The following is a 26,293-nucleotide window of genomic DNA, read 5'->3' as shown; positions in this document are numbered from 1 at the left end:
CCTATTCTCAAGCCTTTACTTTTGATCAATACTCTCTTTCTCTCACACCCAGGGCTGGGGTCAATTCCCTCAATTCACAAAGTCAACTGAAATTCTAATTCCAAATGATCATAGAGAAGCATAGCGACTGATTGATGTTAAAAATTTTACTTCTCGAAATTCCTGAATTGACCCCAAACCTGACCAAATCATCACCCACTCATTTGCTCACACCACGACCCCATCCCTCTCACCGTCTGTGTCCTCCAGGGCTTGAATCATGTCGGGGTCAAGTGCTGTACTGACCAGCATCTCTATGTAACTCCTGAACATCTCCCTCATGGCTCGACTGTTCATCCCCCCTCTCACTGGTGCTACAGGGGAGAGACACACCGAGAGAGAGAGAGAGAGGGGGGGGGGGGGGGGGGGGGGAGAGACATAGAATATGTCACTGAGTGGATTTGAACCTAGAACCAAGGCATTACATATAAATATACAGTGGGGCAAAAAAGTATTTAGTCAGCCACCAATTGTGCAAGTTCTCCCACTTAAAAAGATGAGAGAGGCCTGTAATTTTCATCATAGATACACTTAAACTATGACAGACAAAATTAGAAGAAAAAAATCCAGAAAATCACATTGTAGGAGTTTTTATGAATTTATTTGCAAATTATGGTGGAAAATAAGTATTTGGTCACCTACAAACAAGCAAGATTTCTGGCTCTCACAGACCTGTAACTTCTTCTTTAAGAGGCTCCTCTGTCCTCCACTCGTTACCTGTATTAATGGCACCTGTTTGAACTTGTTATCAGTATAAAAGACACCTGTCCAGAACCTCAAACAGTCACACTCCAAACTCCACTATGGCCAAGACCAAAGAGCTGTCAAAAGACACCAGAAACAAAATTGTAGACCTGCACTAGGCTGGGAAGACTGAGTCTGCAATAGGTAAGCAGCTTGGTTTGAAGAAATCAACTGTGGAGGCAATTATTAGGAAATGGAAGACATACAAGACCACTGATAATCTCCCTCGATCTGGTGAGCAAAAATCCCAGAACCACACGGGGGGACCTAGTGAATGACCTGCAGAGAGCTGGAACCAAAGTAACAAAGCCTACCATCAGTAACACACTACGCCGCCAGGGACTCAAATCCTGCAGTGCCAGACGTGTCCCCCTGCTTAAGCCAGTACATGTCCAGGCCCGTCTGAAGTTTGCTAGAGAGCATTTGGATGATCCAGAAGAAGATTGGGAGAATGTCATATGGTCAGATGAAACCAAAATATAACTTTTTGGTAAAAACTCAACTCGTCGTGTTTGGAGGACAAAGAATGCTGAGTTGCATCCAAAGAACACCATTCCTACTGTGAAGCATGGGGGTGGAAACATCATGCTTTGAGGCTGTTTTTCTGCAAAGGGACCAGGACGACTGATCCGTGTAAAGGAAAGAATGAATGGGGCCATGTATCGTGAGATTTTGAGTGAAAAACTCCTTCCATCAGCAAAGGGCATTGAAGATGAAACGTGGCTGGGTCTTTCAGCATGACAATGATCCCAAACACAACGCCCGGGCAACGAAGGAGTGGCTTCGTAAGAAGCATTTCAAGGTGCTGGAGTGGCCTAGCCAGTCTCCAGATCTCAAACCCATAGAAAATCTTTGGAGGGAGTTGAAAGTCCATGTTGCCCAGCAACAGCCCCAAAACATCACTGCTCTAGAGGACATCTGCATGGAGGAATGGGCCAAAATACCAGCAACAGTGTGTGAAAACCTTGTGAAGACTTACAGAAAACGTTTGACCTCTGTCATTGCCAACAAAGGGTATATAACAAAGTATTGAGATAAACATTTGTTATTGACCAAATACTTATTTTCCACCATAATTTGCAAATAAATTCATTAAAAATCCTATAATGTGATTTTCTGGATTTTTCTCTCTCATTTTGTCTGTCATAGTTGAAGTGTACCTATGATGAAAATTTACAGGCCTCTCTCATCTTTTTAAGTGGGAGAACTTGCACAATTGGTGGCTGACTAAATACTTTTTTTGCCCCACTGTACATAGCAAAATTGTATTAACACACAGTTACACAAACACACACACACAGTCCCTCACCTTGGTCCTCACTGGGCCCATCAGTGGAGGAGTCTGAGTCAGAGGGGACTTCCTTCTGCCACTTCTTCCTCTTCTTGGGTGGAGGCTCTGCCTTCACTGGCCTCGCCCTCGAAGGGCGCTCTGTCTTCTTCTCTCCTCCTCCTCCTCTCTTCTCCTCCCTCAGTCTCTTTCGGTCCTCTTCACTGCTCCTTCTCTCCACCTTCTCCTGAGGTGGTGGATGCCTCTTCTCTTTTTCTTCTCTCTCCTTCTCCTCCTCTCTCTCCCTCTCTCGCTGTTTCTCTTTTTCCCTCTCCCTCTCTCGCTCCTTTTCTTTTTCCCTCCTCTCTCGCTCCTTCTGCTCCCTCTCCTTCTCTTTCTGCTCTCTCACTTTGTCCTTTTGCTCCCTCTCTTTCTCCTTCTCTTTGTCCTTTTGCTCTCTCTCTTTCTGCTCTCTTGCTTTGTCCTTTTGATCTCTCTCTTTCTGCTCTCTTGCTTTGTCCTTTTGCTCTCGTTCTTTCTGCTCTCTCGCTTTCTCCTTTTGCTCTCTCGCTTTCTCTTTTTGCTCCCTCACTTTTTCCTTTTGTTTCCTTTCTTTCTCCCCATCTTTCTCCTTTTGTTCCCTCTCTTTCTCTTTTTGCTCCTTTTCCTTTCTCTCTTTCTGCTCCTTCTCTTTTTCCTTCCTCTCTTTCTGCTCCTTCTCTTTTTCCTTTTGCTTCCTCTCTTTCTGCTCCTTCTCTTTTTCCTTTTGCTTCCTCTCTTTCTGCTCCTTCTCTTTTTCCTTTTGCCTCCTCTCTTTCTGCTCCTTCTCTTTTTCCTTTTGCAACTTCTCTTTCTGCTCCTTCTCTTTCTGCTCCTTCTCTTTCTCCTTCCGCTCCCTCTCATCTCGCTCCAGTCGTGGTGGAGTTTGACTGATGGCAGGGGGAGGTGGTTTGGGGAGCGATGGGAGTGATTGACGCCTGTCAAGGTACAATTTTTGTTGTTGTAATTTTGCAGGTTATTGCTTACAGTTAATATTTTCAGATCTATACAAGTGCATGGGCGTAGGGGCTTCAGTTCTACATGGGGTTGGGCACGTATGAATCAAGACCCAGAGGAGTACGGCAAACACGCAGGGACAAACCTACCTCAACATGAGTCCAGGTCTGTGCCAGGGTTTACGTGAGCACACACGGACATAATCCTTTTTATTGAAATTCTCCAGGAACTTGACATAGAGACGCTGGTACCGCATCTTGGCATCGCCAAAGTAGCCCAGGTACTGTGAGAGAGACAGAGAAAGGGAGAGAAATATTTAAAGAGACATAATCATTTGAGTCATTATAAACAAACAATGTGTAGCTTCAAAATGTGTACAACTATCATGACGATCTCATGCTGGATTGTAAATCCTTGCATCCATTGTTGGATTGTACTTTGAGATGAACGAGAAGGAGAGAGTCTCCTGTCTTAAAGGGGATGTGAGTAACTCACGTTACTGGTGGCACAGAACTGCCTCTGTCCGTCTTTGATCTCAGGGCTGAACTTCTGCAGCAGGGCTTTCTGCACTCTCCAGATGGGTGGTGGCTCGCGGCCGGTCTGCAGGGCCATCTTGAGAGACAAAGAGAGTATGCACAGGGCCTTCAGAAAGTATTCATACCCCTTGATTTACTCCACATTTTGTTGTGTTACAGACTGAATATTCAGGATATTAACTTAATTTCTTTGCCACATTATTTGCAGTTTTACTTCCGTGCCTTACTGCAAACAGGATGCATGTTGTGGAATATTTGTATTCTGTACAGGCTTCCCTCTTTTCTTTTTGAGAAGACAAGACATACCACCTCCCACAGTAAATGCCAGAAGCCCTCACCTTGAGCGTGCCAATGTCCTCGGTCCGCACCACAAACTCATCTCTCTCCCGGAAGATGCCCTCGCCGCCACTCTCGCTGTCCTCCTCCTCGCTCTCTCCAGCAATGGCCGCATTGTCCTGCTTTTTGGCCAGGTGCAGAGAGGTGATCTTGGGGGCTGGCGCATCCTCAGGGGTGGGGGGTGAGGGTGGGGAAGAGGAGGGTGAGGAGGAAGGCTGGGCCAACTCTGGAGCATCCGAAAGCGGAGGGGAGGAGGAGGGAGGGGGTAGTGGAGGGGGCATTGCAGGGGAAGGGGATGGTGGAGAGGGAAGGGCAGGGGGAGAGGAGCTGGGGGAGGAGAGGCGGAGGGTGGTGGGTTTGTTGGGGGACGGCTCCTGCTGCTCCTCTTCATCATCCTCATGCTGGAAGGGCAGAGGGGAGGGTGGGGAGAGGGGTGGGGGAGATAGGGGGAGGGGAGGAAGAAGTGAGAGGGGACGGGGAGAGGGATGGGGGCGAGGGGGTACGGTGGCGAGGGGAGGCCCGGATGGAGAATCTGGGGGGGGGTTCAGAGTATATTACATCTTTGGAAATGAACAACTGCTTGTCAGACCATTTCAGAACATCTGGGATTGTAGGCTACTCACCTTCTACTTTTGGAGCAGCCAGCATCTCAAACTCAGGCTCTCTCACCTCCTCCTCTTCCCTCTCCTCTACCTCTTTCTCCACACCCCTGCACTCTACATTCAGGTCTTCCTTTACCCTCTCTTCTTTCTCCATCTCCTCCTCTTTCTCCATCTCCTCTTGTCGTTCGTCCTCTCCGTCCATCCCTTCCAGTCCTTCCTGTTCTGGGGGCGGTGTATTTGCCTGTGCGTTGGCCTGTGTGTTGTGAAGTTGCATGTTTGTCTCTACGTCATCGTCCTGCTCCTCCAGATCGGCTACGTCCTCCTGCATTTGGGCCAGGGGTGGCGGCGTTGGTGGAAGCGATGGGCTCTGGGGCGGAGATGGGCTGGGTGGGAGTGGGGCCACGGCTGCAGTCAGCGTATGGGGCGTGTCATAAAGGGCAGATATGGCCGAGGAGATGCTCTTCTGCAGGTCCTGGTTCTTACTGACAGAGTCCTCCTCCTCGTCGGAGGAGAAGGACGGCAGCGTCTCCAGGTTCCTCTTCAGCTCGTCGTCCAGACGCTTACAGGGGCTCAGCCCGTCCTCGCCCTCGCTACTGTCCCCAAACGGAGGGGGTGGAGGAGGGGGCGGTGGAGGGGGAGGCGGGGACAGGATCCTGCCCTTCAGGGAGGAAGAGTCTGTGGTTTCAGCTCCTTCCACTGGCCCTCCGAGGTCTTGTGGTCCACCAGGTCCAGATTCAGGCTGCTTCTTCCCCGTCTTGAGGAAGTCCAGGAAGGAGGCCATGAAATTAGACTTCAGCTCCGGGGGCTTGTCCTCCGTCTAAGAGGGAGGAGGGGGGGGAGAGAGGAGATAAGGAGAGGAGAAAAAAAGAGGGGAGAGGAAAGGTGAGGTGCAGATAAGACCGGGGAGGAAAGAAATAAGAAAATTAATAGCAGGAGAAATGAGAAAAGGGTGTGAATGGGAAAAGTGAAAAAAAAAGGGTATATGGGAGGGTGATTTGTATATATTATAATAAAGCTTGGACAGAAACCAATGGTAAAATCTCCCTAAATGCTATATAACTGTATTTTTCCATGCTTCGTGTTGGGGTGTACCTTTAGAAACCTTTCTCTTCCTCTGAATAGAGGTAGTTCACCTTACCAACAGCAGGGGGGGTCTGAGGGTGGTAAGAAAATATAATTGGGTAACCATGGCAACAGCTACCCTGGCAACAGCCTCTCTCCTCTCTCCCTTTCTCTCTGTTTTATTGTCAGTCAGAGAGGCTGGCTGTCAATCACCTCAGACTCACGTCTCCGCTCCGCCCTCTATAGGCTGCCGATATGCACACACACACACACACACACACACACACACACACACACACACACACACACACACACACACAGCATTACACAGCCTCACAAACACAGCTCAATGTTGATACACACACACAGCCTCACATACACACAGCTCTAATGCATCTTCAAAGCAAAGCCAAATGGAGAGGTCATCTGTTTTGGCTGTCCTGACATTTTTAAAAAAATCACTTTGGGACATTTTTCAGATGTAATCGGTATCCCTCTGGGCACACTGCGTCATTTCAACGTGGATAATTGGCTAATATTTGGTGGAGACGTTGATCAATGAGATTACAACCTCTATTCACCCACTCGAAAAAGAAAAAAAAAGTTTGTTGAATTTCCAACGTGTGATCACTATGCTTTCAACCATCTAAAAGCACAACCAAATCCCAAAATAATAAACTGTGTCTGATTTTTGGTTTAGCCGTCACCCAAATACCCATCACCGCGCTTTCAACCATATAAACTGCACAGCAAAGTTCAAATGGGACTACAAAGTCAGATATTTTGTTTATTTATACAATTGTGATATCACTGTGCTTCCTCGTAATAGCAGAACCAAATTACCTAGATTGCGGTTGAGATTACATTAAAAGTACATGGTGCAAGTGCTCAATGCCGTTTGAGATTCTGCTGAGATTATTACAGCAAAATCTCCACGGACCTGCAATGACCTCTATGTCAGCTTTAATTTGAGGGTATTTTGTTTCATTTCTATTTTGTGCCCAATAGAAAGAAATGATAAAGAATGTATTCTGCCATTTTGGAGTCACTTTTATTGTAAATAAGAATATGTTTCTACACACTTCTACATTAATGGCGATGCTATACCAGGATTACGGATAGTCCTGAATGAATAATGATGAGTGAGAAAGTAAGACTTACAAATATCATACCCCTCCAAAAATAAGACTAACCTCCCTTGTTATTTTAATGGTGAGAGGTTAGCATGTCTTTGGGGGTATAATATTTGTGCGTCTGTAACTTTCTCACTTATCATTACTCGCAATTCACCCGGCACTCTCCGTAATAATAGCAGCTAATACCATATTAACGTAGGATTGTTTAGAAACATATTATAGTCTTACTTGTATTTACAATTAAAGTGACTCCAAAACGACACAGTGCATTATTTACCACTCGTTTCTATCCGGCACAAAATAATCTGAAACAACAAAAGACAAAACAGCAAATGCATCCAACAAGTTTCTAGAGTCCCAAGCTTGATGTACACATTGCGTGCTAGGACTATGGGACCAAATACTCATCTTTTGACTACTTTAACACACATAAGTGAATCTGTCCCAATACTTTTAGTCCCCTCAAGGGGGGACGATGTACAACAAGTGCTGTAAATTCTAAACGGTTCACCCGATATGGATGAATACCCTCAAATTAAAGCGGATTGTCTGCACTTCATAGTCTCATATTCATTGTATCATTTCAAATCCAAAGTACTGGAGTACAGAGTCAACAAAAAAATTCAAATGTGTGTAACTGTCCAAATAGCTTTGGAGCTCACTGTATATTGTTATATACAACCCAGGTATTTCAGCAGTGCATTGTACACTACACTATAATTCCAAATGGTAGCACAGAGTGACTCTTTCTACTTTGTCCTATTGAAGCACACTAGCTGATGGAGTGATGATGTAGGATTTACAGACACATCCATATATATGATTCGGTTTTACCTTCCAACATAAATTGAGGTCAAATTTGATACATTTACGGAGGGGAAAATATAGAAATGTAGTGCTCAGAAGTTATCAAACTATAGACGTTACAGTAAGCAATCTTTTGGTTCAGTAGTTATGTTTGGAGCACTTCGATTAAGTGATAGTTGTATTGTTAAAAAATGACAAGAAAATCATTATCTAAAGGCAAGTGAACATTGCATTTCGAAAACCAGATACTTAGATTGAATGTGTCCAAATTGAAAGACTGATTTGGTGCAGTGAACAAGTGACTTTGTGAAGGTCTGTGTTGGACTCAGTCAATCAAAAATGCCTAGAGTTGTGAAAATGACCCACATACTTGTGAAAATTGCACCAAAATGTTGAAAATAAAACTAAACACACGCCAATGTGTTCTCTTTTGTCCTTCCCCGACTTGAAACATCACTTGTGGAGCCTTATGCCCCTCTATCTTATTCGCCCCGCTAACCACAAACTCTAACTACACACACAAGCTCTCCTCTGGATGTTCGTGTTCCAGTCAACGTTAGCCTACCACTGTTCTGACTGAGGTAGAGCCTTCCCTGCAGCCTTCTTGCCTGACGAGTTACCCTGAAGGCCTTCTTGCCTGACGAGTTACCCTGAAGGCCTTCTTGCCTGACGAGTTACCCTGAAGGCCTTCTTGCCTGACGAGTTACCCTGAAGGCCTTCTTGCCTGACGAGTTACCCAGCGCTGAAGGGATCTCTGAGTTATATGACTTGTGAAATATGAGTAATGAATTATAGATGACACTGTGAGTTATTCGGAGGCATAAGGTAGGAACGGATTGAGGTTTCTCACCGTGTTGGAGAGCTTCTGCATGGCAGCCCAGGCCTCTGGGGTCAGCTGCTCATCCATGTCCCTTTCCCACGTCATCTGTGGCGGCCACAAAGCAATGACATTAATCACACGTTCCAAAAAACGAAACCCCACATTCAATTAAAAGCAGTGTCCGGCCCGCTTGTTTCATGGGGTAACATTTACATTTCTGGCATATCGGCACTGCTGTGCGCTACAAGAGAGGTTTTAACGAATGATTCAATTGATGACTGATGAATTGATTGATTGATTGACTTTGCATTGTTGTTTAGTTGAGGTCATATTCCCGGTTCTATAGAGTGATGTGAGGAAACCGGTCGCCACCGTTTCGGCTGTTCAACGTCAATATGGACATCTGAACACACTTGAATAAGACAAAACAACAGTCTCTGTGGCACCCCTGTGAAAATGTTCTCTCTCGTCAATTAAACTTACTGCATTATGTTAAAAGGGCATTACAGTCGATTGATACCAGTATATATTTGTAATTACAACCGCTTTACAATGAGTAAAAGGCAAGTGATGAGAGTTAGGGAGGGATTGAATTAGATGGGGGATTCCGCTCCTCACCCCCCTACCCCTGCAAATCGCACAGAAATCTACACTGTTCATTTCATTGGCCACTTTCCTGTGTCCACACTCTCCCTGTTGCTGAGGCAACAGCCGCCATTTTACTTTTACCATGACCAACCAGCAGACATCAACAGATGGAATCCAGAACATCAAACTCACACAAAAAGACTCCATCTTATCTATCTCTAGCCCAACATAAGAAATACATTCAAAAGCCCCCCCAATACCATACATGGCTGGCAGCTGTTACACTTAACGCTCAGACTACAATCACATATTGATAGAGGATGAGGTGACTAAGTGCTTAGAGCACCTGGAAAAGGGCAGTGTACAATCTTAATGACTTCCTATGAGATTCCGACCATTATTATACAAAATAACGCATATAAATAAATATACAGTGCCTTCAGAAAGTATTCAAACCCCTTGACATTTTGTTGTGTTACAGTATGAATTTAAAATTGATTCAATTGAGATGTTAACAATAACCCATAATGTCAAAGTGGAATTGTGTTTTTCGAAGTGTTTACAAATTAATAGTCAATAAATATTTAAACAGTTTGTTATGTCAAGCCTAAATACTGCAAGTTCAGGACTACAAATGTGCTCTAAAAGTCACATAAGAAGTTGAATGTACTCACTCTGTGAAATAATAGTGTTTAACATGATTTGGAATGACTACCTCATCTCTGTACCCCACACATACAATTATCTGTAAGGTCCCTAAGTCGAGCAGTACATTTCAAACACAGATTCAACCACAAAGACCAGGGAGGTTTTCCAATACCTCGCAAAAAGGAGGGCACATATTGGTAGATGGGTCAAAATAAAATAAAAAGAAAGCAGACATTGAATATCTCTTTGAGCATAGTGAAGTTATTAATTCCACTTTGGATGGTATATCAATACACCCAGTCACTAAAAAGATACAGGCATCCTTCCTAACTCAGTTGCCAGAGAGGAAGGAAACCGCTCAGGGATTTTACCATGAGGCCAATGGTGACTTTAAAACAGTTACAGAGTTTAGTGGCTGTGATAGGAGAAAACTGAGGATGGATCAACAACATTGTAGTTACTCCACAATACTAACCTTTGGCAAAGAAATTAACTTTATGTCCTGAATACAAAGCGTTATGTTTGGGGCAAATCCAACACATCACTGAGTACCACTCTTCATATTTTCAAGCATAGTGGTGGCTGCATTATGTTATGGGTATGCTTGTCATCGGCTAGAGATTTCTTGGGGATAAAAATAAACGGAATAGAGCTAAATACAGGCAAAATCCTAGAGGATAACATGGTTCAGTCTGCTTTCCAACAGACACTGGGAGACAAATTAACCTCTCAGCAGGAGAATAACCTAAAACACAAGGTCAAATCTACACTGGGGCTGCTTACCAAGAAGACACAATGTTCCTGAGTGGCCGAGTTACAGTTTCGACTTAAATCGTCTTAAAAATATGGCAATTCTTGAAAATGGCTGTCTTACCCAGAAAGACCCACAGCTGTAATCGTTGCCAAAGGTGATTCTAACATATATTGACTCAGGGGTATGAATACCTAATATAAATTAGATATTTCTGTATTTCATTTTCAATACATTTGCCAACATTTCTAAAAACATGTTTTCACTTTGTCATTATGGGATATTTTGTGTATATGGGTGAGATATTAAAAAATATTTAATCCATTCTGAATTCAGGCTGTAACACAACAAAATGTGGAATAAGGGGCATTAATATTTTCTGAAGGCACTGTAAATACTGAATACTATATATGTTGATTTTAAATTATATAAAGTCAGTTGTAGATTAAAAACACTCATTATCACATCTGGCAGATGTCCAAGTTATTTTTTGGGCCTAATTGTTCATATCAGAAATATTTCAGTTTTCTTTGCAAAATGTTTGTCAGTTTTAATTTCCCCTCTGAAAGAGAGACAAGTGATCCCTCCCTCCCAAGCTGGTGTGTATAATGTGACAGGAAAGAGGAGAAAACTCTCAGGTTTAGTCACACACCACAGAGCGTCAATCCCCCAAAACACACTTCAAATACCTTTGTCATTCTCAGAGACGAATCCCAAATTCACCACTTTGAAGTGAGAAGCTCTGCCGAACATGAATAATTTAAAAAGATATCAGGTACACCCACTAATGAGAAGGAATCTCTTTCGAAACCTCAGATACTGTAGCTACAGTGCATAACAACAAATCAACAGTGAAGTACTGACCAGGGAGTTCAGTAGAAAAATAAACATCATTTGCTGATGAAATATATTTTAAAAACATCTTTTTTTTTTTTAAATCAAAGCAATGCATCACTACTGATTCTCTGAAACTATCCTTTAGTGTCTTATAGAGAGAGGCCTACCTATCACCCTTGCCCAAGGATGTACAGGTAGTGGTAAATAAGTTTGGATAAAGCTGAACACTGGTCAAAATGACAGATGGTGAGTGACGTAAACATTAAAGCAAACAATAACGTAATAGGTACTGTCATGATGTTGGCCTGGGGGTTGGTTTATGACAGTCATAAATACCTCTTCCCCCCTTTTTCCTCTCTCTACCCTACTAAGGTTACATTTGCAAAACCCCTTGGTTAACATAGAGATTCTGGGAACGTCAGAAGGTGGGGGGAATGAACTATATTCTGGTAATCCGAACAATTGAACATATGCGGTGGTACTTAATGAATATGATGTCAGTTCGGTTGTCATCTGAGACATTCTCATCAATGATAAGATGACATAAACTCTACAGTGGAAAGTCTATACATCAGAGTTATCAGAGTCACATGGAATTGTTGTTCAATTTAAATGTTTGAATATGAAATTATTTGTGATGGGATGAAATGTGATTTTAGCTTCTAAAATGTGAGATGTGGGTTTTCATTAAGTTAGGGCTGCTCCCTCATTGGCCCGCCCACGTGAAGAGACAGAGGTAATAAAACTTTTCAAACACACCCTCCTCTTCCTTCCTATATAAGCTCTTGACGACGACATAACTACCTGTTCCAATGAGGTAGGATGATGATCCTATGTCAGAATGGTTCCGATAAAACTACAGAACGAAGCCGACATCAGCATGAGCTTTGGTTGCGAATGGTATGACCTTTGAACTCTTATTCACGACAGAAGTGATACCTCCTAGCCGTTGAGTTAGCGACCGCAGCTGCAAACGCAGGTTAGGAAGGAACAGACAGAGTATCCCATCTACCACACAAGGACGTTACTACAACTTATCCAAGTGACCACCAGAGACATTCTTCAAAGGACAGAGGACTCGGTTTGGCAACACGGTCTTCCATCTACCACCAACCTACTGAAGCGCAGCTCAGAGTAAATATTTATTGCATTTTCCTTTTCCAAATGGGTGGTAATTTGGAATGCATAAGATACTGTATTTACGATAGCACAGCTTCTTCCCTTTGTTCCCCAGTCTCCCGCTCTTTCACTCAAACCCCGCCCCTTTTCCTTTGGGTAACAAACTGTCATATCTGTTCCGCCCTCTAGGGACGTTTTCCTATGACGTAAAGAATCATCTAGGTATAATTCATTCTTTGTATATGTAATTCTGAGTGATTAGTTAGGTATTTAGTAAATAAATAATTAAGCCCAATTTTGTATTGCTGATTCAAATTGTCAGCCAGGGTTCTTGAAGATAACCAAGAATTTACAACTTTCAGATTATGAGACTGAAGTAAAATGACGATTAATGTTGACTGCTATTGATGTAAAATATTACTAAATCTTTAAGAGTTTATTCGGAAGATAACAGGTCTATAAATATTATTTCGTGGTGCCCGACTCTATAGTTAATTACATTTACATGATTAGCTCAATCAGGTGATATTAATTACGGAGAAATTATTTTATAGAATAGCATGTTATAGCAATTAATCCGGCATAGCCAAAGACACGACAGTACGATTGACCAAATAAAAAACAGCAGGTAGAACCCAAAAAAGACAAAGGCAGATGCACTCACCTCCTGGGCTTGAGCTTTCTGCTTCATCTTCTCCTGGCTCCTGGGGATGTTCATGTCCATCCCAGCAGTGGGTCCAGGACTCAGGCCCAGGGAGGGAGCCGAGCCCACCGACCCGTCAGAGAGAACCGGGTCGGTGCTGGACAGGGAGTCTGTCCTTAGCAAGGAGTCCGAGGGAGACATAGAGGGGATAGGCAGCTTGATCTGAGAGATGTAACGAGGGGATGGAGGAGAGTGATGGGTGTAGGGAAAAGAGGAAAAGAGAGAAGGAGGAATGAGGGAATTAGGGGAATGGTGAGGGGGGAAAAGAAAGGGATAGTTGAAGTGAGGGGTATAGGGATAGTAGAGGGGGGGGGGTATAGAGTTAGTGGGGTAAGAGAGGAAATAACACAACTGATTAGTGCATTATGTTTAAACTGAACTCTATAGGTAAAGTGAAAACACACATGGTAGAATACTAATAGGCTAAAATAAGGGTTTTCATTTCGATGTTCATTTGAAATTGCTATGATTGTATTGTTCTTATTTAATGTCTCATTGAGAAGATAATTATTTACATGCATGTTTGTTTCTTAAACTCCCAAATTGTCCACATCATTTACAGTGCCTTCAGAAAGTATTCACACCCCTTGACCTTTTAAAATGTTGTTGTGTTAAAGGCTGAACTTAAAATTGATTAAATTGAGGTGTTGTGTCGCTGGCCTACAGACAATACCCCATAAAGTCCAAGTGGATTTGTGTTTTTAGACATATTTACATATTAATAAAAAATGAAAAGCTGAAATGTCTTGAGTCAATAAATATTCGACCCCTTTGTTAAGGCAAGCCTAAATTAGTTCAAGGGTAAAAATGTGCTTAACAAGTCACACAATAAGTTGCATGGACACAACACATCACTGAGTACCACTCTTCCTATTTTCAAGCATGGTGGTGGCTGCATCATGTTATGGGTATGTTTGTCATCGACAAGCACTTGGAGTTTTTTGAGGGTTAAAAATAAACGGAATAGTGCTAAGCACAGAGGAAAACCTGGTTTGGTCTGCTTTCCAACAGACATTGGGAGACAAATACACCTTTCAGAAGGACAATAACCTAAAACACAAGGCCAAATATTTCCTGGAGTTACTTACCAAAAAGATATTGAATGTTCCTGAGTGGCCTAGTTACAGTTGTCTTAAATCGCCGTCAAAATCTATGGCAAGACTTGGAAATGGCTGTCTAGTAATTATAAACCAATTTGACAAAAATAATAATGTGCAAATATTGTACAATCCAGATGTGCAAAGCTCTTAGAGATTTTCCCCAAAAGACTCAGATGTAAACCTTGCCAAATGTGGTTCTAACATGTATTGACTCAGCGGTGTGAATAGTTATGTAAATTAGATGTGTCTGTATTTCATTTTCAATACATTTGCTAAGATTTCTAAAAACATGTTTTCACTTTGTCATTATGGGGCATTGTGTGTATAATTCAGGCTGTAACACAAAATAAGGAATAAGTCAAGGGGTATGAATACTGAAGGCACTTACGGAGTCCATACAACTCGCTATCTAAACATGATATCACTCTGCTCATGTCTCGCTTACCTTGATAGGCTTGAAAGGTTTCTGGTGCTGTGGATGCTGTTGATGAAGGTGTTGTAGGTGCTGCTGCTGTTGAGGTTGTATATTTTGCTGCTGTTGGAGGTGATGGTGTTGGTGCTGCTGTTGTTGAAAGTGCTGTTGTTGGTGGAACTGCTGTTGTTGTTGTTGATATTGGAGGTCGGGTACTTTGTTCATTTCTCGGTGCATCTCTATCATCCCTTCCTCTTTCCTGCCACGCCCCCTACCCCGCCCACGACCCCTGCGGGTCTCCCCGCCTACATTTCCCATCAGCCCCCTACAGTAGGGCGGCTCCGGGAGCGGGCGGATGCGAGGGCGCCCTCTGGGCCGAGGCGGCCCTTCACGTTTGGGTTTGGTCGGTTTCCTGCCCCTCTTCTTGGGCCCGTCGTGGGGTAGGAGCTGGGGAGGGGGGCCAAGGGAGGGGTAGCCGGACGGGTGGCAGAAGTCCAGGTCGCCCATCAGAGGGCTGAGGGAGCCCACCCCTGAGGTCCCTCCTCCTCCAGCCTTCCTGCAGCTGGACACCAGGTCGGGGAGGAGGTCAGGGAGCCGCCGGCTGTTCAGGCGGATGTCAGCGGGAACATCAGCCTTGTCCTCGTCATCCTCGAACTCATACTCCTGGGCGTAGTTCTTCTTGGCCTGCGGCTGCGGGTCGCGGCGCTGCTTCAGCAGGTGAAAGGAGCTGGTCTTCAGCAGCTTCTTGGGTCGGGAGGAGCAGAAGATGGGTGACGTCAGCCCGGCCAGACCAGAACCTCCACCCACGCCCGTACCCCCAATCATCTTGTTGGCGGAGCCGTCCCCAGGAACTCCCCCTGGAACCCCCAAGCCAAGGCCTGGGGTCTGGGACTGGATGAGGCCGAGCTGCTCTGTGTTCACAGTGGACGGGAGCTCATGGGTTTTCAGAGAGTCCAGGTCCAGATGCATGGTGCTGTTTTCTGTTTCCGTGAGGCTGTGGCAGTACCCATACCCCTGGTCGCCATGGTGACCCATCATGTCATAGCCACCTCCTCCATCACTGGTCTTGACGTCCTCCATGCTGTCTGGTCCCTGTACACGTGCCTCAGACATACCTTCCTGCACCCCTTGGCCTGCCCCGGGAACCCCGGCGCAGCTCGACTTGGAGTAGTCGTCAGAGCAGAACATATCCTCCATGCCGGGGAAGAAGGAGCGATCCTCATCCTGTAAGAGGGAGTCTGGGAAACAGATGGAGGTCAGAGGCACAAACCTTTGCTGCTGGCCTTGGATCTGGCCCGCTTTCCCCACAGGGCTCACAGTGTCAAACTGGTGCTCTTTGAGCTGGTCCAACTGGGATTGACAGAGCTGGGGCTCCTGGTCCCTCTGATGGGGCGGAGGCTGCTGCTGCGGCCCTGCGTTGGTTGCCAGGTGGTGGGAATGGGGGTGGGCATGGGTGTGCGGGAGGGTGGTGCGGGTGGGTCTGCTGTTGGTGATGGACGTGGGGGTGGTGTGGGTTGAGGTGGTGCAGGTGGGAGGGTGTGGTTATGCCCAGGTCTGGCTCGGAGAGGAAGTCGTGAAGCTTGGAGGCAGTTTGTTGGGAGTGGTGATGAGACGGCAGCCTGTGCTGCTGCTGTTGTTGCCTGTGTCCGTCACCACTGCCCCCATCTCCTCCCCCCACCCCACTTCTCTCCACGGCCCCTCCACTGTCTCTGCTGTTGGCACGAGACAGGGTGCGCTCCAGCATGTCCAGCGGAGAAACCGAGTTCTGGCTGGCCTGGCCGTAGTGGGCCTCCATAGCCTGGGACTGGAGTTGGAGCTGCAGCTGGGATTGAGACTGGGGCTGGGGATCCACCCCTGCTTGTCCCCCCCCAGGCTCTGCCTCTCCACCTGCCCCCATCATGGCCTGCTGACTCATGGAGTGCTGCTGCTGCTGAGAAGCAGCTTGCTGGGTGTCCATCTTGTTGCGGGTAGTGTGGGACAGAACAGACTGGAGCATGTGGGCAGAGGGAGGCTGCTGGGGCTGGTTTGGAGGGGAGTCCATGAGGGAAAGGGAGGGCTGGGACTGTCGGGGCTGCTGCTGCAGTTCGGGTGTCTTCCGCAGGTATGGCAGCTCGGACGAGTCGGGAGGCTTTTTGAGCTCCATGTGAGGGTGGCTATGGGAGTGGGGGTGGGCGTGTCGGGAGTGCTGGGTGTGTGAGGGGGCCTGCGAGGGATGGTGGGGGTGCTGGGAGTGAGGGTGTTGGGAGTAAGGGTCGCTCCTGCCGTAGTGCACCACTGAGCCGAGGGAGTCGTGTTGCTGCGGATAGGGGACGTGCGGGTTGGGGTGGGAGAGGGAGTCTGCCCCCCCCCTTCCTCCACTGGCTCCTGCTCCAGACAGCCCACGTTCGTTCTTGGCCTGCTGCTGCTGTTTCTTCAGCGACATCTCCAACTGGCTCTCCAGGCCACCCCCGCTGACGTTACCTGCAGTACCGGGGACCGAGCTGTTGGTGGCGCTGTTGGTGCGGATGACACTCTGCAGGTGGTAGCGCTCCTCAGAGGCCTTACTCAGGTCGTAGGCCAGACCTTTGCCCCCATCCCTGGCCTGAGGGATGGACTGTGGCGGCTGCTGCTGGGGGTGGTGCTGGGACGGGTGAGGCACAGGGCTCTGGGCATGCAGCAAGTGCTGGATCAGGAAGTCATCGTCATCGTCATCCTCCTCGTCTTGAGAGCGCTCCACTCCCAGCATGTCAGTGTCTGGCTTGGGCTTGGGGGGTGTGGGGTGGTAAGACTGAGGCTGGGGGCCTCGGGTGTCGGGGTAGCCCTGCGGAGAGGACAGGAAGGCAGGGGAGAGGACGGAGGATAGGTATTTGTTCCCCCCGGCTCCCCCGGGGGACTGGGCAGGGCGGGCGGGAGCAGGGGAGTGCAGCCCAGGTCGAATGATGCCAGAGTTGCTGGAGGGAGAGGGGCTGGAGTCAGGGAGGTGGTATGAGCTGCCTCCTCCAGCTCCACTGCTACCACCTGATCCTGCACCCCCACCTCCTGAACCACCTCCACCAGCCCCGGACCCTGCCCCGCTGCCGGCTGACCCCCCTCCACCCCCCCCAGACCCCAGGAGGGCAGGGGAGTGCCTTGGGCCACCGTACCCCAACGAGGGACTGCCTGCTCCCCCGAGGGAGGTAGGCAGCGAGCTGTATCCTGAGTCCGTCCCGTAGACCACCTCGGCAGAGAAGGAGCGGCCTCCTGGCCCCAATCCTCCATACCCTTTCCCAGAACTCCCAGGGCCAGAGGTCAGGTCCTGGGCCTGGGGGGAGCTGAAGCCCCCATAGGGCTGGTGAGAGGGGAGGTGTGAGGGAGGGGGCTGGCTGGGGGAGTAGGACTGCTGCTGGGGAGGTGTCTGTCCAGGGAGGCCTGCGGTAGGCTTGGCGGGGGCCACAGGGGACCCGTATGCTGACAGGCAGGGTTTAGGAGGAGGCTGCTGGGCCGGGGCGGAGGAGACTGGAGGGGGAGGTGGGGGAGGGGGCGCAGACTGAATTGGGGGCTGCTGTCTGGATGGGGCTGACGAGGAGCTGGAGGAAGGGTTAGGGTTGGAGTTTGAGGAGGACGAGGAGGCTGAGGGCGGGGTGTGGGGAGTGCGGGAAGACGAGGAGCCCGAGGAGGAGTAGCCGCTACTGGAGCTGGAGTTCTTAGCCCCCTTCCCTAGACCTCCACCTGATCCTGACGAGGAGGCGGCTGAAGAGGTGTACGGGGTCTGGATGATGGGGCGGTACACTTGGTCTGACCGGGGGAGGGTTTGGGGTCTGCAGAAGGGCTCTGCTCTCCCAGCGGACTGCAGGACACCCCTCCATGCCGGTGGTGGGAGATCTGCTGGTAACCCGATGCCCCACAGCTGAGGTAGTGCTGCAGGGGGTGAGGGGCTGAGGAGGAGAGCTGGGACTGAGCCGGAGAAGAGCGCTGGTAGTGCTTGATCACGCTGTCCTGCCGGGGGATGGCCCTTTCCTGGGGTGGCTGGGGCGGAGGGGGGGCGGGTGCCGATGAGAACACAGAGGCATTGTACAACTGGGAGGACTGGTCCTGGAGCTGGGAGGACAGCAGGTTAAACTGGGGAGGGGGTAGGTGGCGGCCTGAGGAGGAGGAGGAGGTTTGCGGCGGGCCTGTGGGGTCCTGCGACCCTCGGTAGGCGGCGCCCTGTGAGGAGAGTAAGCGGTCGAAGCCCAGGCTAGACTGCGAGGGCGTCTTGATGTGCAGCAGGGGATCATGGGGGGACAGGAGGCCGTTGGACGTGGGGCTGAAGGTGGGGGAGTCCTGGAGGGAGAGCGAGGCGCCAGGAAAGGACCGCCCAGAGAAAGAGGCTGGGTGCTGGTAGGCCGAGAGGGAGGAGGAGGGGAAGGAGCCAGACCCGATGAAGAGCTCTGGCTGAGTGTGCATCGCTATGGGAAATGGAGATGGAGAGAAAGACAAGTAACAGATATTATTATAAATGTGCTGCTGTCCTTCATAACACTTAGAAAATGATGAACACGACTCAGTTGTACTTGAACATGACTCAAGACTGGCTCCTGCACTCACCAGTCTGCCAGGAGGGTGTTCGGAACTGGGAGAGGAGGGAGGAGGCTGAGGGGGGTGGCTGCCGACCCTGGGACTCTAGTGCTGAAATCAGGTTCATGACAGATGGGTCTGGACCAGAGGGACTGGCATGGTGTAGCCCAGTATCAAACAGCCCAGATAAGCCTAGAGGACATAGACACAAAAGCATTTACTCAACCACACACATTTTTCTGTTTATAGTGACTCATCTAAACAACAGTCTAGTCTAAACAAAAACACTTTGATAGAGAGGAAAATGTACATGCTCCCTGACTAGAGGTCGAGCGATTAATCGAAATGGCCGATTAATTAGGGCCGATTTCAAGTTTTCATAACAATCGGTAATCGGCATTTTTGGGCGCCGATTTGTCGATTTTTAAATATTTTTTTATACCTTTATTTAACTAGGCAAGTCAGTTAAGAACACATTCTTATTTTCAATGAAGGCCTAGGAACGGTGGGTTAACTGCCTCGTTCAGGGGCAGAACAACAGATTTTCACCTTGTCAGCTCAGGGGATCCAATCTTGCAACCTTACAGTTAACTAGTCCAACGCAATAACGACCTGCCTTTCTCTCGTTGCACTCCACAAGGAGACTGCATGTTACGCGAATGCCAAGGTAAGTTGCTAGCTAGCATTAAACTTATCTTATAAAAAACAATCAATCATAATCACTAGTTAACTACACATGGTTGATGATATTACTAGATATTATCTAGCGTGTCCTGCGTTGCATATAATCTGACTGAGCATAAAAACATACAAGTATCTAAGTATCTGACTGAGCGGTGGTAGGCAGAAGCAGGCGCGTAAACATTCATTCAAACAGCAGTTTCATGCGTTTTGCCAGCAGCTCTTCGTTGTGCGTTAAGCATTGCGCTATTTATGACTTCAAGCCTATCAACTCCCGAGATGAGGCTGGTGTAACCGAAGTGAAATGGCTAGCTAGTTAGCACGCGCTAATAGCGTTTCAAACGTTACTCGCTCTGAGCCTTCTAGTAGTTGTTCCCCTTGCTCTGCATGGGTAACGCTGCTTTGATGATGGCTGTTGTCGTTGTGTTGCTGGTTCGAGCCCAGGGAGGAGCGAGGAGAGGGACGGAAGCTATACTGTTACACTTGGCAATACTAAAGTGCCTATAAGAACATCCAATAGTCAAACGTTAATGAAATACAAATGGTATAGAGGGAAATAGTCCTATAATTCCTATAATAACTACAACCTAAAACTTCTTACCTGGGAATATTGAAGACTCATGTTAAAAGGAAGCACCAGCTTTCATATGTTCTCATGTTCTGAGCAAGGAACTGAAACGTTAGCACATATTGCACTTTTACTTTCTTCTCCAACACTTTGTTTTTGCATTTAAAATAAGTATTCATTCAGTATTGTTGTAATTGTCATTATTACAAATAAATTAATTTTAAAAAATAATAATAATCGGCCGATTAATTGGTATCTGATTTTTTGGTCCTCCAATAATCGGTATCGGCGTTGAAACATCATAATCAGTCGACCTCTATCCCTGACTGTGTGTATAGGTTAAGACAATATTGTACTGTAATAACATGTATTCTAACATTCTATATGACAACCTTTTGGTATCAAGCAGAGACCTCAATTTCATATTTGAATCGAGGTTCATATTAGCCCGGCCCCTTACCTAGACTCCGCCCAGCCCCCCATGCCCCGCCCTGTCCAGAGCTGCCAGGATGGTGATTGGTTGCGTAGCCCTGCAGAGGGTGGGGGGTGCCATAAGCCTGGCGATGGAGCAGCTCTGAGTCCGGATGGGAGGACCTAGAACTCCCATACACCAGGCTGAGGAAAAAGGGAGGAAGGGGTGAGAAATCATTCATTAATAAAAAGTTGGATTATTCTTCTATATCGGGGATATCTAAATCGAGATCTGCAGTACAGCTGTTTTTCTTTTCTCTTTGGTAGATAATTGATTGATTAATGTAGCCTAATTGATTGGCCAGAGAGTCCACTCACTTAGGTCGGAATCAGTCTCTGATTATAGGGTGAATGTATGTCATTTTGTCTCAGGCAGCATTGACTTTATATTTCTTTTCAATCGTCAAATAGTCATTCAATCAATCAATTATGAAAACCAGAAGTGCTGCAGACTTGATACATCCGAATTGGGATGCTCATGTTGTATACCAGGGGTGTTCAAATCTTACTCTACGAAGTCCAGAGTACTGCTGGTTTTATTGTCTACCTGATTGCACCGACCTGATGTCCCAGGTCTAAATCAGTCCCTGATTACTAGGAGAAGAACAACAACAAAAAAGCAGTAAAACTGACTGAGGTCCACAAGGAACCCATCATCGTCAATTAAGCCTAGATAAGGCTATTTTCTTGAAAGCCTACAGAATTATCAAATAACAAAGAAATAGTTAATTTCCCAAACAAAACAACTGTAAACATCCAACAAAATGGTAGTAGTGTGAGGGAATCAGCAAATGCAAGGCTTTCTGCATCGATCAAATCCTGTTCTAACCACAAAGCCTAAACAACAACAATGCATTCTAGTCCGGTTGACAGTGTCTCCCAGGTTTTGGTGATGGATTACCTTTCTAATCTACCTATACTCTCTTGTAGAGTTGTTTACTTAGGTATACTCCATACTGTATAAGGTCAATATCGCCCTTTCCAGCCCACACCATAAAATATGAGCCAGTCTTGCACTTTACACAGGGTAACCTAACACTCAAAATAAGGTATTGCTCATCAATATCAGCCGCTAAATAGAACTGGGAGCAACATTCACATGAAAGTCTGAATGAAAAGAAAGATTTTCAACAATCACTCCCACTTCTAATCACTTACTTGCACAGAAGGGAAAAACAACACCCAAACAGAGACAGTGTCCCAAATGGCCTGGTCAAAAGTAGGGCACTATGTAGGAATAGGGTGCCATTTGGGATGCAGTAGGGTACCTTTTAGGATGCAGTCAGTCTCGGAGAACAGAAAATCTCCATTAGAGTCAAGAAATCAAAGGTTGGGCATTTTCACGAAGTCACCACATTTAAATTATATTATTTCCTTCATTCATTCATGTGGAATACACTCAAAACTATTATGCATAAAGACAGTTATTATTGACTGTTTACTTATGAGGTCCTGTGATTCTATTGTTGAACTGCCCGATAACCATGGTCTTTTATCAATTAGATGTGCTCACCTCCTGCGTCCTCTCTCCTCTGTCCTCTCTCGCCAAAGGTAATTGAGGAGAGGCGGCAAGGAGATGGAAAGTCGACGGAAATGGCTTGTAATGAAATGAGACTCTCCTTCTCCAATCGCACGTCATCAGGCAAATCAAGTTTAGAGGTTGGAATCCGGAAGCCCAAATCAAATGTATAAACTGACCAAAATGATTAAGCTAGTGCACAACCTTTTATCAATAAAATGATAAGTATCATATTATTTTGAAATGTTTGCATGCTTTTTCTTAAAGGGGGTTTGGCAGATTTCAAAACATTTCCATGAAGGACTCAGGTAGGATACACGTGTGCTTCCTTGCCAAAAGGAGGACATCAAGGAGGGGAGGACTGTAATTCTGTTTGCTTGTTAACGAATTTACACACTCTTCGACCACTCATCGGTTTCCGGGTCACGGAGGAGAGAGGACGGAGGAGAGAGGACGGAGGAGAGAGGACGGAGGAGAGAGGACAGTCTTTTTTGCTGCAACGAGAAAACCGGCATATCACCCTTTGGTTATCTTCAGTGTAATGTGATGTTGATTGGCCACCACTCTGTCACCATTCAACCAATCATGTGACTGTGACTAGCCACCTTAGCTGATTGGAATTGCTGTTCCCCAGTCATGCATAGAAAGCTAGCAGCAGAGGCGAGCGGTTATGACTGGACAACAAAGGCGAGATGAGGCGAGACCCATAGTGGTTTCATTGATAAAAGCGTGGTGACTGTCTGAGTGTATCGGTCGCTGACTCCTCCTCCTCCTCTGCAGCCGTGCTAAGTTTAGCTACGGCTCGGTTAGCATACGCCACTATCTGACTCAGGAATCAGGGGTAATTTTCTCTGAATATGACGCGTCAGCGTGTTCAGCATTCTTGAGTTTGACACATCCATATATTCTACTGAAATCTTTATAATATGTTAACAATAGAAATATTCATGGCTAAGTGCTAAAATATCAAACTAAACCATAATCCCTAAATGTCGATTTCTATGTTTAAGAAATTGGTTCCATTGAAAAGAATGGTTCTGGAACTAGACACTATATTCTAGAACCAGACGCAGTCAGGTTCAGTACTTCCACTTTCCCAGAATATATGTACATTGAGAATTCAATGGGCTAAGCAAATGAGTCAATAGTATGTATTTAGTTGAGTGCTAATCTCTTGTACTGCTCAGATGCAATTTTCAAATGAGCGCACCACCTCTCCACCTCTTCCCATCCTGTTCTCTCTCCATCACCTCCTCTCCTCCTTCAACCTGTCATCTTCTCTCCTCTCCACATCTCCTCTCCTCTAAATTCAACCATTCCTTCCTCCTTTTCTTCTCTCCTCTACATCTCTTCTCCCACCCCCTACCCTCCTCTCCAACTCTCTGTCGGGCCATATAACCATGATGGAGTGAGCTGCAGTCCTCAAGATTGTGAAAGAGGGGATGAATAAAGGAGGGGGAGCTATTAATCCTTCATTAAGACTGCTTTCGCAATCAACCACTGTTCATTTCACCCTGCCGTTCTGTCCAGGCAGGTGTATGATGATAATAGGCTCCGTAGTTTAATACACTAGACATTTGTCTTCTACAGACATGTCCTGGTACTAGTAAGAGCTGGTAAGAGCTTGGTATGGAGATTCTGAGCTAAACAAATGTATTCTACTGGTATTATTGCTATGGTTAGTTGAGTGCAGCAGAGGGCATTTTTTGGAACTCCGCTGTATTTACAATACAATATGATTCAGACTATAAATGGGCAAGACTACCAAAATGTTGTCAAGGCTACCTGCAAGCATGTACAGGTATGATACCAAAATAGATGTAACCACTATACAGTCTCATATAATCATACAAATGATTAAATGACTCATACATATTGGAATATGTTCATTAATTGCACATTAAAATAAAAGGTTTCTATAAACGTATTCACTTCAATTAATATGGCTGAAGATAAAATATTTTGTAACTGTCATCCAATGTTGGTTAGGTTCATTACCCTAGAACAGTAGTAGAACAGTAAAGTAGTAGTAGTTTCTGTTCATTTACCTTTATCAATAAAGGCAGCCAGACAATCCCACATTAGGGAGCATGAGGTCATCATAAGAACACCAGGACTACATCAATCTGCCTGTGGGCTTGGAGATGCCCTTGACTCTGGGATTCAGCCATCAAAAAAAAAACTGCTGGCTAGGCTAGATCAGCTGACCCGCAAAAGAACGTATGTGTGTGTGTGTATATATATACGGTTCAAAGATAAAATACAGTAGTAGACTACATAAAACATTGTATGTATCTCAAAACTGTCAGTTACCAAGGTTACGTACAATAGCCTATTCTGCATAAGCAATTACTATAGCTTTGAAATAGTTTTTGCAGTGATTTGATCATTTGCATCTCGGTGGAACCAATGAGTATTCAGGCCCAAAATAGAAAATATGGTAACACTTTATAAGAAGAATATAATAAGTGGCACTACCAGTGAATGACACTGTAATAGAGGGCACGGTTAGGGCTTTATGCAATTGCTCCATGCACACGCTCAGTCAGAATGCAACATTTATTTGCCTGTGGGACTAATACTTGAGAGTTATGTCCCTTACAACCATTATGCAATGGTATTTTGCTCATATTAAATCTTATCGCCAATCGGGAATTTCACAGTATCTGCATTTTAAAAACAAATTATCCAAATAAACTGGTGTTTACTGCGAGCTACACTGTTGCTACATGTAAACGTACTCTGTAGCAAGATTGATTTGGTTGTCCCGGCGACGACTGGTAATGTGCGTAGCCTTTGAAATGTAAGTAGGCCCCAAATCATTAAAAACACAGGAGACGGGGCATTTTAAGACAGACAATGTCAAACATGGTAACATTTCGTTACATTAATAACGTTCTAACATGATATATCATTCCCGTTTTAATTCATGCGTTAACGGAAATTAGAGATGATTTGAGATATTTTACCAGTAGCTAACGCGTTAATGTTAGCTGGCTAACGTTCGGTTAAGCAACTGTCTCTCAATACCGCATAACATGAGTTAGCTAGCTGGGTAGTGAGTTCTGGCAAACATCACACAAGCCATCGTTTTAGCTAATGGCATTCGTTGGTGTTTATGATCGATTCTTATACATTTTACTTTGTAGCCAAAGACCTGCAGCCTTGAGTCAATGCAGAATAATTTAACTTGAACAGAACAACTAACGTTAGCTAGCAAGGACAACAGTTACCTGTAACCTTTAAGCTAGCTAACTTTACCCCAAAATGGCTATAGCTAGTAGAGGTTTTTCTCGCATGAATGAAAATGCAGTTGGTGCACACAAAAAAGTAATACACCTATCATTGCACCTGTTAATAATACGCCTATCACCTAAACTTGAGAGTGAAGTTAGACAGTTACTGTATTACACACGGTGTACCGTTACCAATTTATTCAAGTTTCCATCAATACAATTTCTAGGCTTAAAGCTATCTTGGAGTTATTATCCCAATATAGAAAAACATTTGCACTAACATCCATGCTGCAACTGCTGCTGCTTTAATAATGGGATTTAAATGTACTCGTGCTTGCAGAGTGAGTTAATTAAAATACCTTACAATTCACTAGCTAGCTGTCACAAAATTGTCACTGTTATTAGTTTAAGTTATGGAAAGTGTTTACTCTTAATTGTTTGATGATATAGCTGCATATCTTGATTTGATTTAGCCTACACTCATCTTACAGTGTATTTGCGAGAATGTGAGACGATGAAAAAGCAACCCTGCAGCACCACCATTTCTAGCATAAAGGCAATTTCATTTGTAGACAGTGTGCTAGCTACAGTAATCTGCCGACAGTAGCCTAGCTACAAACATTGCATTTTGCATCGTCAAATACATTTGGTTTGTATAGCTAATTAGCACCAACCATTGCTTTGTAAACGTATTACGCAATCAATGCATTAGTAAAGACAACCCCGTATGCATTCATATAATTATGGAATATTGTGAAAAATGCTAAAGTTCTTTGCAAATATCATTACATGATTATTTT

General features: G+C 45.7%; 1 protein-coding gene across 1 annotated transcript in view; it reads right to left on the bottom strand.

The window, feature by feature from the left end:
- The window catches only part of prr12b (proline rich 12b), a 30,297-nt gene that overhangs the window by 3,372 nt on the left and 632 nt on the right, over window positions 1–26,293 (bottom strand). Inside the window, 15 exon segments of the mRNA XM_065011085.1 lie at window positions 234–353; window positions 2,093–3,027; window positions 3,196–3,329; window positions 3,542–3,658; window positions 3,921–4,368; window positions 4,370–4,418; window positions 4,421–4,450; window positions 4,542–5,337; window positions 8,376–8,450; window positions 12,953–13,153; window positions 14,537–15,965; window positions 15,967–18,268; window positions 18,271–18,909; window positions 19,049–19,210; window positions 20,728–20,882. Of these exon segments, the coding sequence (XP_064867157.1) occupies window positions 234–353; window positions 2,093–3,027; window positions 3,196–3,329; window positions 3,542–3,658; window positions 3,921–4,368; window positions 4,370–4,418; window positions 4,421–4,450; window positions 4,542–5,337; window positions 8,376–8,450; window positions 12,953–13,153; window positions 14,537–15,965; window positions 15,967–18,268; window positions 18,271–18,909; window positions 19,049–19,210; window positions 20,728–20,882 (7,592 nt within the window).

The sequence above is a fragment of the Oncorhynchus nerka genome, linkage group LG26 (genome assembly GCF_034236695.1).
Source record: "Oncorhynchus nerka isolate Pitt River linkage group LG26, Oner_Uvic_2.0, whole genome shotgun sequence".
Lineage (NCBI taxonomy): Eukaryota > Metazoa > Chordata > Actinopteri > Salmoniformes > Salmonidae > Oncorhynchus > Oncorhynchus nerka.
The sequence above is the reverse complement of the archived record's forward strand: the minus strand, read 5'-3'. Positions and strand labels throughout refer to the sequence as shown.